The 16,135-nt window shown below is 31.5% G+C and overlaps 1 protein-coding gene across 1 annotated transcript; it reads left to right on the forward strand.

Annotated features, from left to right (window-relative positions):
* The first annotated feature begins 331 nt into the window (after nucleotides 1-331).
* LOC112755423 (nuclear pore complex protein NUP85) lies at nucleotides 332-6,585 on the forward strand. Its single transcript, XM_025803504.3, has 18 exons — nucleotides 332-905; nucleotides 1,269-1,371; nucleotides 1,493-1,603; nucleotides 1,698-1,781; nucleotides 2,275-2,346; nucleotides 2,445-2,501; nucleotides 2,806-2,925; nucleotides 3,021-3,221; nucleotides 3,383-3,493; nucleotides 3,657-3,694; nucleotides 3,934-4,090; nucleotides 4,612-4,713; nucleotides 4,820-4,876; nucleotides 5,004-5,150; nucleotides 5,289-5,359; nucleotides 5,455-5,542; nucleotides 5,694-5,750; nucleotides 6,158-6,585. The coding sequence occupies exons 1-18, from the start codon at nucleotides 526-528 to the stop codon at nucleotides 6,350-6,352; spliced, it is 2,151 nt and encodes a 716-aa protein (XP_025659289.1). The 5' UTR covers nucleotides 332-525; the 3' UTR covers nucleotides 6,353-6,585.
* The last annotated feature ends 9,550 nt before the right edge of the window (nucleotides 6,586-16,135 follow it).

The raw sequence follows: 16,135 nt of genomic DNA on the forward strand, positions 1-16,135 counted from the left end.
TTTGGGCATTATTACTAAACTTAATAAAAAAAGAAAAAATGATAAATAAGTCGTTGATTTTTTGCCCCGCAGACATTTTCGTTTCTGACCATTAAAAATACTTTTAAGTCTCTGACCTTCACAAAATTTGAACGAATCAGTCCCTCCGTCCAAATGCTTTTGTCAGGTACTGATCTGTCTAAATTTTGTAAAAGTTAGAAACTTAAAAATATTTTTCAATAATTAAAGACAAAAATATCCACATGACAAAAGGTTATGAACTTATTTTTTCTCATAAAAAAATCATGTATTCTGTTTCCGTGTATACTATTTGTGACACATCAATAATTTTGAAAAAAATATTAGCCTACAAATTTCTTTTGCTTATTAATTTCATTTAATCTTTTAGCACCTAAGAAATTTGCTGCCACTCAGCACTACCCTTTTTGTCCTTTAGTCAATGGGGTTGCTTTCAGCTAAGGCTAATACTGGTTTCTTTTTTCATACAAACCCAAAACCCTAAAAATCACAGTCCTTTTTGAAATCATGTCCCGCGTCGCCTCCGACACCGTCGGCAATGGCGCTCTGGTCCCATTCTCCGAAGACACCAAAGACTCACTGGCGGTCTACCCTCTCCACCACGGCCTCGCCCCTCCAATTTCCCGCATTGCCATCTCCTGGGCCCGCGGCAACTCCCTCCGCGTCTCCCTCTTCGCCGCTCCCTCTTCAGAACATTCTCGAACCCCGCAGGATCATTCTGGAGGTAAGGTCCTCGAAGTTAAGCTTGGCGTCGGAGACCCGGAGATTTCCGATTCCCGTTGGCGCCAAATCGCGTACGGCTCCGTTGCCCCCTTTGCCCTGCTCCAGAGTCGCCGGAGTGCACTTTCGGAAATGATCAAGTCTTCTTCGCCGTATCAGATGGATTGGTAATTAACCGTTATGTGTTATAATAATGAGATTTTAGATTTCGGTTTTCGAACATTTTGCTGGAGAGTTCGTTTGTTTCTTGTATAGTAAGCAAAATTGCCTATGTAGTAGTGTTGTTAGATTCATTCTATTCAGATGATTATTTGTTTAGGTGATTATTAAGATTGAGGATGTTAGTGTTATTCATCTAATTTGGTTTATTGCACTTTCAAATTGGATGACATGGAAAATTGTTGTCTTGATTTGATCAGTTTTTTATTTGAGGACTTTCGTCCGGGTTCACCGCAATGTGGTTGTGAACTTTTGTCAATGTTAGTGTCACTAGTTGACAATAGCTTGATCATTTTTTTTCTTACAATTAGGTGGGAGAATGTGCTTGAGTATAGCAAGGACATAACTTCACTTCTCGGTGGACCAAAGTTGCCACCTGGTCCAATAATTGAAGAACGAACTGATATCGTTAAGGTGGGAAAGTAGTTTTTTCTTTAGTTTCTAAATTGTTTCACTAACTCTATGGAGTTGAGATGAGATAAATTTTGTGGGAATTTTGAATCAGGAACTAAACATTTCTTACTACTTGTTGTAGAAACGTGAGGAGCCAACATGTTTGAAAGCAGCATGGGAGTTGTTGGAAATATTTTATGCAGACAAGCAATCTCAAGCATGGTTACCTGAAAAGCTTGTTGATTGGTTAGCTGTAATAATCTATATTATATTCTTAATTGGTTTTCTAATTTCCAACTCATATCTTTTCTTAATGCTGATTATTATATGGTTGCATTTTATATCAGGATTATGACAGCCTCTTTTCAAGCACACATGAAACAGTTTATGGCAAGCTTGCTCGGTTTCAGAAGGAGCTTGTCAACATACAGGTCTGATTAAATTTCTATTCCTCTGCCTGTATTCTCTTCTTTGAATGAACGGAAAGTACTATTTTGGCTTGTATTGTCTTATGACAGTGGCCAGAAGTATGCTTAAAAAAAAAAAGAGAAAATAACATTTGAAAACTATCCGGTTGATATGGGCATGCAACATAACATGACATGGATAAACATCATGTTTTCAAAGCTATAGAACACAAACATGAAATAGATAGATATGGATAAAACACACTAAACCCCACCTATCTTTTATAATTTTTATTTTGAATGGGCCTAAGCCTAAATCTTCAAATTTAACATGTATGGATTTCAGGATGTGTTTTATTAATTCATTGTACTAAAGTTGAACATAAAGATATATCTGTAAAAAGGCAGAAACCACAGAACACCAAAAGGCTGTCTTCATACTATATATCTTATAGTTTTGTGTTTAACCAATTACTCTCAGGCTGGAGAAGTATAAATATCAAATTTGTTTGTATAGGTGCTTGAGGATGACCCTAGATATTGGGAAGTGATGTCATCTGCACTCTCAGTTGGTTGGCTTGATATTGTGGTTAGTAAAAAGCTAATGTATTTCTTTCATTTTCTTCTTCACATATATTGTTTCCTTGTAAATAAATACTGCATGTTGAAGTTGGCTTTTGTGTGCAGGTGAAAATGCTGCGGTTGCATGGATCTTATCAACTAGATCAGCTTAGTAATCGTGAGGTTGGCATCATATCATGAACATAATACTATATAGGATTACTTGTATTGGTTGTATGTAGGGATGTGTCTTTTAGATATATGCAGAGAGATTGAAAATCGTTGTTTTGTTTGTGTACTTTTTTATCCTATCCTTTTTATATTATGGATCTGTTAGCCTTGTTGTAATATCTTAATAATGTTTCTTCTTTTACAACCCCCCAATAAAGAAAAATCCTGGAATTGTTTTATATGAAGCTGATGCTGTTGCTACTGTATCACATATTTATTACTGTATCTCATTTTCTGCCATCATCTGATTACTCAGTTAGAGAATGGGCTTGTGGAGGCAGTTGCTGTTCTTATTTCCAAAATGCCCCGCCTATGTCATGAATCTACTAATGGAAAATTAGGTGAACTCTTTAAATCCAAGCCTGACTTCATCAAGGTATATTCCAATGCTGCTATAGAGAACCACTTTTATGTTTGCTTTTAGACACATTTAATCTACTGTTGTATGATTCTTTGTAATTCCATTTATAGGCCTGGGAAAAATGGAGATCTCAAATTACAAAACTGGATTGTAGTCCATTCTGGATTCAATGTGATAATCATCATACACGTGAGGGATTGAGAAACTTGCTACAAATTATGCTGGGCAACACTGAAAGTCTCTGCATGGCTACATGTTACTGGATTGAGTTGTATATTTCTCATTTTCTTTACATCAGGCCATTTACAACGGTAACTTTGATCTAGTTAAGGAATTACTAACTTATCATTATTTTGTTTTTGGTACACAGTTTCTAAGTACCCTTTTTTTTTTTTGTACCCTTTGATTGATTAATCCATTTGTATATGACTTTTCTGCCTCCACCTGATTTCTGTCTCTTCTTTGTAAGCAGGGAATAGAAAGCATGTATAATTTGGCACAAAAATGCATCCAACTGAAACCACCATCAAGTAACCATAAGTTGACTGGACTTATAGTTGGAATTCTTGAAGAAAATACTGAGGTAAGCTGTGAGTAAAGCATATTAATCTGTAAATATATGTGTTCATTACTTTCTTTCTTGTTTCCTTGTGGTATGGGCTTGTTGCTGCTGCATTCATTATTCTATTTATTCAATCCTGTCCTTCCCCTTCCTAATTTAACTTTCAATGTGACAAAATGCTCAGGTTGTTTTAGCAGAATCTTCTAGAGAATTTGGCCCTTGGTAAGCTACTATCTTGTTTCTTTTTTATTTTGCCTTTATGTACTGAGTGCGTGTTTGGAGTTGTTTGTTTTGCTTTTTGTTTTAGTGAAAATGCTTATAATCATAATTCTTCAAGATAAAGACTTTTGGCCTAAATGATTTTTGAGCATAAAATATTAGAAACGGGATACACTTCTCCTTTGCTTAGTGTGATTTGATGAAGTTGGGAGTTTCTGTTCATGTCATTTGCAATATTATAGGATGGTTGCACATGCGATCGAATTGTTGACTGCAGGGAGTGAGCAAGCAGAGATTGTTCTACATGATGAGCGTTATAATTTGGGGGGAATCAGCATGATAGAACTACATCGTCTTGTGTATGCTCAAGTATTATCATCACATGCCTTGACCTGGCAAGTGAGTGCAAGTTATTTTAATAGAAGTATAATGTTAATATGATGTCAAAATGGTTAATTATGTTGGATGATCTGCATTATCCCGTTGATGCTCATCAGTATCTGATATTTAACTTTCCTTTGTATTCTGTGGCACAAGGTTTACTTGAGAATAAGAATGAAACTGATGGCTCATATAGTATGAAGCATGGATAAGAATGTGAATGTAACGATATTTAAACTTTTAGGATATGAGCCACCTATAAGAACATATTAGCTTAAGTTATTGCGAATATTATTAAATACCATTATCTATTTGATTACTATGGAATTTCCCTTATATATGCATGAAAATTAAAAAGTAAAAAGTAAAAAATTGTTAAGTATAATTGTCCAACAGCATTAAGTATTTGGGATTATAGGCGTTTCATGTGATATGTATTTGAATGGACTAGGCTGCTATGTTGAAATATCTTCTGTAAAACATTGATATTTTATCCAAGGAATTTGGTGCTCATATGGTCTAAATCCATGTATTTGCAGATAGCTCCAATATATTTGACATCATGCATGAAGCAAGGAATGGGCTTGTTAGAGAATTTGTTGTACAGGCAATCCATTCAACATAATGACTTGTTGCTAAAGGTTTCTACTTCATCTTCTTATGTTATTTTTTCTGTGAAGTCAAATGTTTGTCTTCGTTATGTACATCTGATATATGTAAGTGACAGACAAGTTGTTAATCATGCAGAACATTGAGATCTGCCGCTTGTATGAGCTTGATCATATTAGTTCCGATATCATGAAGGTAAACTACGTTGTTTATTAGGGTATCCATTCTTGCATATACTATGAGCCGAAAGATGGGAATCAAAATTCAATTGTAAATTTCATAACACAGTTTAGGATTGACTATGGTTATCTTTAATATTTAGGTTGCTGGAGTATATCACTGGAAGCATGGTCATAAAGGTGCTGGTGTATATTGGCTTCAACGGTCCAAAGATACTAGTCGTCTTAATCGGATTGCTCAACAATTATTTGATTCTGTTGGAAAGTCAATCTCTGATGAAAGCTTTAAGGTAATTCTCAAAAGTCTCCAAACAAACAGCCTACTTAAAAATTTTGATGTCTATTAGTTAATGATTTAATCCCTAGATATGAAATTTTCTCTCTGGATAATTGTTTTGATCTGATTTTTGAATATCTACGTTATACAGCAATGGGAAGGTCTAATTGAATTATTGGGTTCTGAATCCAAGCCTGCTGGGGGTCTTGAATTTTTGCACAAGTATATATCCTATTCTGATCATTTTGTTTTTGTGTCTTAATCAAATTGTTTATCATTTTATTCATTCTTACATTTATTAAATATTAAAAATTCAGGTATAGGGATTTCAAAAGATCCCTACAGCAGATATATGGTGGAAAGTCAACGGATGCTGCCCGACAAGCAGTAGGCTCTCTCATACTGGTATTGGTTATATATACTCACCTCTATTATTAAGTTGGGTTCCAGTAAAAATTATATGCCGAAATGCATAATTTAGTCTTGTTAAGGTTCTTTCTATGCTATATTAGGTTGTGTTTAGAAATCCTTTATAATTTACTCCTTTATTCTGCAGCTGATGAAAAATCCATCAACCCCTCAGCGCTTTTGGCTGCCGCTTCTGTATGACTCGGTTAGTCTCTATTACAACCTTAAGTGTAAGATTACGCTATTGTATTAACGGAATCTACAGACTTCTTTCGCTGTTTCTGTAATGCACTGGGTGGTTCCAGTGGAGATCATTGGGCATACAAGCATCCAAACATAAATAAGACTAAATCTGAAAGATATCTACTTCACACTTCTTATTTTGCTTCTTATAATACCTCACATTTCTTGGCATGCTATTTTTTGGTAATTGAATTGCATGTTCTAGAGGGTAGCTTCCTTTTTGTTTCTCCCTCCCATTTGCTGCGGTTCCTCTTTATCATAACTAATCCAGTATTATGCTTTTCCGTGATCATTCTATTTATGTGTATGGATAAATAGTGCTGAATATTATATAGCAATATATGATTGAGTTGTTTCTATTGGGAACAGTTGAAGCTGTTTAATTGGAAAGAGTGTCCTCTTCTAAATGTCTCTGAGACCAATCTTCTGTTGAACAAACTTCAAGAGTTATCTTGGGCGAGGTTGCGCCCGCACTTCTCTGAACCTAACCTACCTGCCGAGGCACTGAGCTCTATTAGGCTGGCTCTGGCAACAAATCTCGGTCGTGCTATACTTGATGAATAAGCTGACACTAATTTATCGATGAGCGTCAATATCATTGAACCCTCGGTCCCTCTCTTTAGCTTTCAGAATGCAAAAGGTGGTGTTTGAAGTTGCTAATTGCTATGCTCCATAATTGTCACCTGCTGTAAATTTGTATGGACGATTGGTTAGTTTGTACGATTGAGCAATAGCTGTATTACTATTATCGCGATAATATGATATAAATAGATTTCACACTTTTTACTTCTTTTGAAGTCCCGGCATATCACCAAAGAGTATAAGCACTTTTATTATCACCGACACGGTGAGTTACTACTTATCACTTTGAATGGAGATATGGCCAAAGTTGCTAATTGTGCATCTCTGTTACACCCATTTCTCTCTTTTTCACTTTCTAATTTCTTGTAACATTTTTATCTTTCTACAATCAAACTACCTCATTTGACCAAGAAAAAAAAATGACCATTGACAATTATAACCATGAATAATTTAAATTAGTTCTATTTATCAAATATTGTATTAGTTTGACAAAATTATCCAAAATATGTAACTTTTTGTGAAGTTTTGATTATTTTTCAAATATAAACGAAGGAGTTTTTTAGTAGAAATATAATCGGTTGGTGTGGTAAAAAAAAATTCGATAAATCGATCGAACTAATCTGAATTGGTTACTTTAAAATAATAGTATACAAATTTTTTAATATATATTTTATATATAAATATATTATTTTATTATATTCGAATGAATTTATGTTAAATTTCCGTTGAACTTTTAATTTCATTGGTTTGATGACCAATTCAGATTTTTTTTTTTCAAAAATATGTAATTGCATTACTTTATAAAAAGAAATATAGGTTCATTGTAGGGATAAAATAAGAAAAAAGGGATTTTTTGTTATGGTAAATACTAAATACTAGTAAAAAGAAAACTAACAAAAAACAGTACTCTATAACTTGAGTCATTTTTTGCTGGAGCTTCTTGTTATTTCCACAATTATTGTTATCGTCAGTTTCTCATCTTCAAAGACCTCCAAATCTCTCGCCTTCCACGACGTCCAATACAGAGATACAAGGAGGGTCATAGAAGATTGTTCTCTTCCAATGTCTCTACTTGCTATTTGCCACCAAACTGCAAACTCCATGGTTCCATTTTGCACTATAGCAGTCACAAAAGGAGAGGAGGACTAAATCTCAGGAACGAGACTGCATTGCACCAAGGCGTGAAGGATTGTTTCGTTGCCATTTTTGCATCTTAGGTACATTGCTGAAGGATATGAGAATATCTGGTTGATCAAATTGAGTATAGGTAATTTTTCATGGGCTACTCTCCACAGAAATTTTTTTACTTTGGATGGTAATTTTAACCCCCAAATTGATTTCCAGATTGTTGAATTCGTCATCGCCGTTGAAAGGCGCTCAACTGGCGCATGAAAAAAAAAAATCATAAGCCACATAGTACTCCGAGGCCACATCGTACTACTTCCTCTTGTTCCAGACCCATTCAAGCTTGTCATCACCATTGTTATTTAGTGGCAGGAAGAGAATTTGCAAATTGAGCTCAAGAGAAAAAACTACTTCAACTAGCTCTTTATTCCATCTTCCATCCCCTGTAAGTATATCATGTACCCAATTGATGTTATTGAATCTAAAAAAGGTAGGGTGGGAGTAACCATGGGTCCTCCTAGATACGAATATTTGTGCCAAATCCTATACTCTATCTCAAACCATTTTCTACAAGTTTTCTTCCCTCAAGTAGGCTTTGCCAACCTCAAAAAGATTGGCTTCCTTTATCTGCCAAAAGGGGTATCTATAGTATTTTTTTTTTGAGCATATGCGCAGGTAGCAAATTAAACTTAGTAATAATTCGCTAAAACTGTTTACCCAGCAATGCTGGGTTCTGGGCTTTAAGATCCTTAAATCCCAATCTACCTTTTTTTTGGGTCTGGTTATACAATCCCAACTAACTGAAGCCATCTTTTTCTCCATTTCCTTCTGACTCCACTAAAACTGTCTTAAAATTTTGTGTATATCTTTCACTAGAGAATTTGGAAGCTTGAAATATGAAAATGTATATATTGGAATAGCTTCTCCAACAGCTCTGATTAAAACATGTCTGCCACCTACTATAACAGATTCCTCTTCCAAGTCTGAATTCTTTTTTGAATTTTATCCTTTATTGCACCAAATTTAGCCTTTATAGATCTCTAAATAATGGATGGAAGGTCTAGATATTTATCTTGGGCTCCCACATGCTATATGTTAAGTAATTCTACTAGTTGTTGTCTTCTGACAAGTGGGGTGTTTTGACCGAAGAAAACTGCTGATTTGTGAAGGTTAACTTTATGCCTCCTAAGCATATGATATTCATTGAGTAGAGATAAGATATTGTTACATGATTTCTCATTAGCCTTTCCAAATAAGATAGAGTCGTCAGCAAAGAAAAGATGATTGACTATTGGAGACCTTCTGTGAATCTAAATCCCCTAAATAGATATGTTTTGCTCTGCCTTGTATAACAGATAGGATAATCCTTTCGCACAGAATAGAAATAGATAAAGTAGCAAGCGATCTCCTTGTCGGATACCGCTTGTTGGCTTAAAAAAACCATAAGGTTGACCTTCCACAAGAACAAAGTAAGAAACAGTAGTGACTAATTCTCTGATCCAAGAAATCCATCTAGTTCCAAAACCCATTATCTCCATGATAAACTATAAAAAAACTCCACTCAACTCTATCATATGCTTTACTCATATCCAATTTAATAGCCATTTTACATTCCAATCCGCACCTCTTAGTTTTGAGGTAGTGCATACATTCATGAGCTATTAGAATATTGTTAAAAATTAATCTAATTTTTAAAGACGCACTCTGGTTTGGACTTATTAAATTATTCATAAACTCCTGAAGTCTATATACCAGAATTTTGGTAATAATCTTATAAAAGATTGAGGATAAGCTAATAGGTCTGATATGTGACATGTCTCTAGCATTCAAGATCTTAAAGATCAAACAAATTTGTGTATGGTTAAACGCCTTGAGAATTTTATCTCTACAAAAAAAAATTACGAACTGCCTTAAAAACATCACCACTCACAATGTCTTAATAAAACTAAAAAAATCGTGCTACGAAATCATTTTTATCTAGAGCACTTTGAGGACAAACACTAAAAATAAATCTCTTGATTTTTTCCATAAAGATTGGTTTCATTAATCTCCAATTCATAAAAAATATGATAATTTGAGTTTTATAATTCTAAAAAAAAGGAATAATTTGAGTTTTGTAATTCTAAAAAAAAATAATTAATTAAAATTATGAATTAAGAAACAATAATTACATAACCCATGTACTTTCTAGTTTCTAGCATAATAATTAAATTTCAGTACATCTAATTGTGAATTACCCCACTATAATATTAAAATTTGATAGCACCAAGTATTCTTTTAATTAGTTATTACATTCATATGTTAATTTCATCTATAATCAAATTGGCTCTCTCGGGATCAATTGATTGTAATCATTTTGTGTTACATCCAGGAACGGATATACGGGCGAGTGGAAGTCCTAAATTTTTTTAAAAAAGATTAATATTAATAAGATATTAAGTATAATGTAATTTTTTTAAAATTTTTTTAGTATTTAATCTAATATAAATAAAACTTCAGTCTAATCTAAATATTAATTATTTTTAATATTTAAAAAATAAGTAATAATATTAAAAAAATTTAAAAAGATTTTATTATTAATATTTTTTAATTAAATAAAATTTTTTAAATTGCATAAAGTGAATTTTTTTTCTTCTTGTGAGCGTCCTTCTTGATTCATTTGGTATTAATTCTTTCTATTTCAACTACTACAACTAAGAGATATTTTTCAGTTATGAATATTGTGAAGAATAATTCAGAAACAAAATAAAATAATTTCTTGTTAATTGGTTTTTAATTATACTGAAAAGAAAATTGCTGAAAAATTTGATACAAATTCTATTATCGATGAATTTTATAATACAAAGAATCGACCACTTTGCTAATAAAAAATACATACATATTTTTTGTACTTTAAAATATATTCTTTATTAATATATTTTTGTAATACATTTTATATTATATAATGTTTTATATAATTTTTTAACATTATATATGTTATTGGCCCATAATAATATTTCTAAATCTGTTTCTAGTCACGTCAGTTTTTTTTGTATCAGCAATATTTTTTAGTTTAGTAAGTTAAAGATTAATTTATTGTGAATCTGAATAGGTTTATTATTGGTCAATAAATTATTATATGTATAATACAAGATTCAAACTTTCAACATTTATTTAAACGAAATATTAAATTAACCATTAGACTAACGAACTTAGTTTCTTGTCACGTCAGTCTAATGACATGCCAAGTTGTGTTAATCGTGTATGCTTTTTGTTAATGCTAATGACAAATCAACGAAAAAAAATTAATTTGATTGAAAATTTAAAATTAAAAAGTCAATCTGATCAATTAAAAATTAAAAAGAATAATATATAATCATTTCATAAAGAACTGATAAATCAATTTAATTGTTTGTTATACTACTGTGATTGAGTCTCCTCTTTACTTAATATATGATTGTGTTGTTTTCAAAAAAAAATATATGATTGTGTTTATGGATGATAAATAGATCTAAATTTGTCGGGTCGATTCGCATAACCCGCTAAAAAAGATGGTCAAATTGAAAAATTGAGATCGCCACAAATCAAAAGCTCGTTTAACCCACGCTGCTTAAACTGTAGATTTTGGTGGGGCGGAGTGGGTTTTTCGTCAGGTTTAGAATTTTTTTGAATATGTTTTAATTTAGTGTTTTGGATTATGTTTTACGTTTGATTGATTATGATCTAAATTTATAGATGTTTAATTATATATTTTGGACAATGTTTATTTTACTTTGAATAATGTTGGTTTTATTATTTTGTGATGGTAATAAGTGGCTAAGAGAATGGGGGGTTGAATCTTAGTCCTTTTTTGCTGAGTATTAATTTCTGCTTTTTCAAATAGCTTCAGGAGATATTTCTGTTTTTTGTCTCATAACCAGTCAAGAGACATTTTCTTTTTGTCTCGTAACCGATTAGGAGATATTTTTCAATTTTGTCTCCAGTGCAACAGAAACAGAATAGGAGTAGAAGAGAAGGAGAGAATCACACACAAAAGTATCCTGCTTCAGCTGTTAAGTGCAATGCAGCCTACATTCAGTCTCCATCACAACTGTGACGGAATTTCACTATAATCATCAGATTACATACACCAATTCTTCCTTAGGAACTACCTATTCCTATCTGGGACAAATCCAGATTCTATCCCCAAATCTGAACTTGACTTGGTCACCTACCAAATTTTTAACCACAAAGTGCTAACCCAACTTGAAAGGAAATCTCCACACAATCATGAAACACAACATACAGATGTACAAAGGAACTCTTAGACATCTATAACTCTTTCTTTAATTTTGCTCACTGCCTTTTTCTTCTCACTGACTTTTTCTTACAAACTTCACTCTATTTGCCTTTTACCATGAGACACAGACAAACAAAACTAAAGAAAAGAAAACAAAATGAAACCAATTGAAGGAGAAGAACTTCGGATAGCTTGGGAAGTTATGAGAACTCTGTGCTTTTTCTTTCTCTCATTGTCTCAACCCTTGGCCGTTCACCCTTATTATAGAAGGGGAAGCTTCCAAAGTTGAAACCGGTTCAACCAAGTCACCAACATCTTCTCCATCACATAGTCGGTTCGGACAGAGAGAAGATAGAGGAAAAATCGAAAGCAAACCAACATGCATGTATCTCTCTCAACCCTTCTCATCAAGCTTCTTCATTCTGAGCCCTTGATCTTGACTTTGGCTCCAAGAAAGAACTCTGACCCTTGATGAATCTCTGATTCTTGACAGCTCCTTCCTTTTCATATTTGCTTCTTCCTCTACGTAGCTCTAGTAGCTACCTTCTATCTTGGATGAACAAAAATGGAAACGAGCTTTATCACAGAGATCTTCTCTGATCGAGGCCGATTGCTTCTATTCTTGGCATGAAGATCTTAAAGCTTCTTCTTGAAATCTTACCTTTAGTGACAAAGATCTTAGCCACACCATGCTTCAGATCTTCTTTTTGCAAAGGCCATAATCAATTTAGCCTTTTTCTTCTTCATAGCTTCACTATTTTCTCTGTACTTCTCTTGTTTCTGATAACTTGTTCACTCTTCTTTCTTGAGTGAAGTGACAGCCAAAACAACAAGAGAGAGAAGAGAGAGAAGAAACAAAGCATTCAATGTGAAATTAAATGAAATTAAAATGTGAATTTCAATTACCTATGTGAGCATTTAATCAAATTGAATTTTGTGTTCCAGTAACCAATGCATGCATTCAATTTAATTTAAAATTTGAATTCCATCATCAAAAAAGAATCGATAACCGAACCACTTCTCTTTCTATTCTTTCTTCCTTCAATTTCGGACCAAAGGCTTGTTTGGTCTAGGTAGAAAAATTATTTTGGGTTGTTCACACATATTTTGGCCCAGTTATCTTTTGCTATCCATTTAAATAATTCAGCCACATTGCATATTTTTGCATGGAATAATTTTGCTCAAAGGCTGATGACATTTTTCATCACATTGGGCTTGTATTGCTTTTTAGTCCAACATAAAATTTGTTTTATTTTTCCTGCACACTAACAAACCCACTAACCAAACAATTAGAAGCAAATGTTAAATTAACAATTTTTTTAATTAATAAATTTTAATAATGTTTGATCATCATAATAATTCAAGTTTTTCAAACTCAACATTTTGTTTAAAAAAACTTGATTTATGATTATATTTATTACAGAGTTATGCTACTTGTACACCAAAATCAGCCACCGAAGTCAGTCACCAATATAAAATATATGCTGAAATACAAATATACATTAAAAATAAATTAAACTATATATGTATTTATACATAAATACATTAATGATTAATTTTAGTAGTTAATTTTAGTATATAAATAATATTTTTATTTATATTATATTTTTATAATTATAAAGACTTTAATATTTATAAATTTAAAAATTATAACTCTTTATGTTTTAAAAAATTATAAATTTATTAAAATAATTATAAAATTATATATATTATTTAATATTTAATAATAATAATAAAAAAGATTTGACTTGACCAACTGCTCTTAGACGAAACTGAGTGAAATTTCAGGATCGCTTTGCGCTTATGTCTTTGTTACATGGTATGATTTCTTTTTTTTAGCAAACATGGTTTGACTTCTTTTTATTTTTTTGGTGCGTACGTATCTTTTGTATCAACAGATAAAATATTAATTCGTTGTAAATTTAAATTTTGTTTAGATTAATAAATTAATACATACACAAATTAAAAATCAAATTCTTTATACTTATTTAAACGAACTAGTAAATCGTTTTAATTCAATGGTTGAACTTGACACGTTATAAATTCTCATTGCAAGATACCATCCACGAGTACCACGGGCGACAATTAAATAAGAGCTAGGAATCCATTTTTGTTTATTATTTCATTATCTTTTGAGAACTGATACTTGGATTGGATACTTAAATAAGCTTTTTCTATTACATACCTAATTTATTATTCAGATTTTGTCAGGGAGCAGATATTATTTTAACCAATAATAAATTAACAAAATAAAAAAATAAAAGTGTTGATGGTTTAAATTGTTATAAAAATTAAAAAATGTTTTATTGTTGAAAAAAAGTTTTATTCCTAATCATGCTTCTATTTTACTCTTTCGCGTTGATTAAATTTTATCAAAATAGTAAATATTTAATTTCTTAAATTTTTTATTTGAATAAAATAAATTGTTAAATTTCAAATGAACTAATTGTTGAATTAGTATAAAAAACATAATTTAAGTTAGTCAATATTAATTAATTTTTTATTATAAAATTATTTTTTAATTTTTATTTTTAGAAAATTTATAATTTATAATTTAATAATTAAAAATTAGAAGTTATAATTATAACAAAAAATACTTTTAGAAAATTGATTGGTATTAACTAAAAAAAGAATTATTCTCCACATACAAACGTTTTTTTCCATATAAATTTTTAAAAGTCATTTATTTACGCACTTCGTATTGTTATTGCACGTTTTTCTTCTTCTTCGTTATCGTTGTTATCAACACCACCTCTTCTTCCTTTTTCATTAAAATTTTTTCTCCTTTTTTTTTGTTCTCTTTCTCCTCCATCATCATTTATCATGTTGTTAAAAATAATGAATAATTCAGGTTCAGATTGTCAATTGAATCAGAACGAAATTGATTATTGTTTTGAATCCAATCAAGTGATCGAGGTGTGGTTCAATTTAAAAGAAAAAAAATATAGCATTAGAGGAAACATTTTTCTGTATTTGCAGTAAATTTGGGTGTAACACGAAGATATTTAGGTGTAACACGAAGATATTTGGATATATTTTTATCCTGATAAGTGATAAGTTATGCATAATTCAAAACTCTTCTTCTTCCTCCTTCTCATCTTTTGCTGCTTTTTTTCTTATTCATCTTTTTCTTTTTGTTTTACCTTCTCAAGTTTTTTCTTATTTACTCTCTTAATAAGAATAAAAACAAAAAAATCAAACAAAAAAAAGAAGAAACACATAATACTGCAAAATTACTTGGAAGAATATGAACTTACATTCATTTAACTAAAAAAAAGAAAGAAATAAGGAAAAAAAGAAGAAGAAAAAAATGCAGTATTAGAAAAAATATTTTTCTGTATTTGCAGCAAATTTGGATGTAACACGAAGATATTTGGGTGTATTTTAAGAATTTTGGGTGTATTTTTATTCTGATAAGTTCTGCATAATTCAAAACTCCTCCTCTTCCTCCTCTCCATCCTCATTTTCTGCTGCTTCTTCTTTTATTTTTCATCATCACCATCTTCTTTTTCTTTTTTTTCTTATTTATCTTTTTTCTTTTTGTTTTACCTTCTTAAGTTTTTTCTTGTTTTATTCTCTTAACAAGAATAAAAACAAAAAAATCAAACAAAGAAGAAGAAGAAACACATAATATTGCAAAATTATTTGAAAGATGATGAACTTACATTCATTTAACTAAAAGAAAGAAAGTAATAAGAAAAAAAAAAAGAAGAAAAAAATGCAGCAGCATTAGAGGAAATATTTTTTTGTATTTGACTATTTGCAGTAAATTTAGGTGTAACACGAAGATATTCGAGTATAATACGAAGATATTTGAGTATATTTTTATTCTGTTAAGTTCTATATAATTTAAGACTCTTCCTCTTCCTCCTTCTCATCTCATCTTCTGCTGCTTCTTCTTCTTCATCTTCTTATTTCATATTCTCATAATTCTTTTTGGGAGGAAAAATCAAACAAAAAAGAAAAAATACATAATGTTGCAAAATCAATAGAAAGAGAATGAGGAAAAAATGCAGCAACAACAAAGTAGTAAAAAAACGACAATGAAGATGAAACACGTGAAGAAAAAGGAGGAGAAATGCAAAGAAGAAGGAGAAGAAGAAGGAAGAGGAGGAGGAGAAGGAACGCGAGACGCGCTATGAAAACTATTGAGTAACGTTGACACGCTCGTATGGGTGAGCGTCCTTTTTGTTGGGTTTAACCCAACCTATATGACTTATAAACCGAAATGACTTGTATGTGTAGCACTTCTCCTACCAAAATTGAGCTCGCAAGTAAAACTATTACAACGCAATTACTAATTAACATCAAGTTAATTATTGATACTCACTGAGGGATATTATTTCGTCATCATCTCATAATAATTAACATCCATTTTTTTC

This window comes from Arachis hypogaea, chromosome 16 (genome assembly GCF_003086295.3).
Source record: "Arachis hypogaea cultivar Tifrunner chromosome 16, arahy.Tifrunner.gnm2.J5K5, whole genome shotgun sequence".
Taxonomy (NCBI): domain Eukaryota; kingdom Viridiplantae; phylum Streptophyta; class Magnoliopsida; order Fabales; family Fabaceae; genus Arachis; species Arachis hypogaea.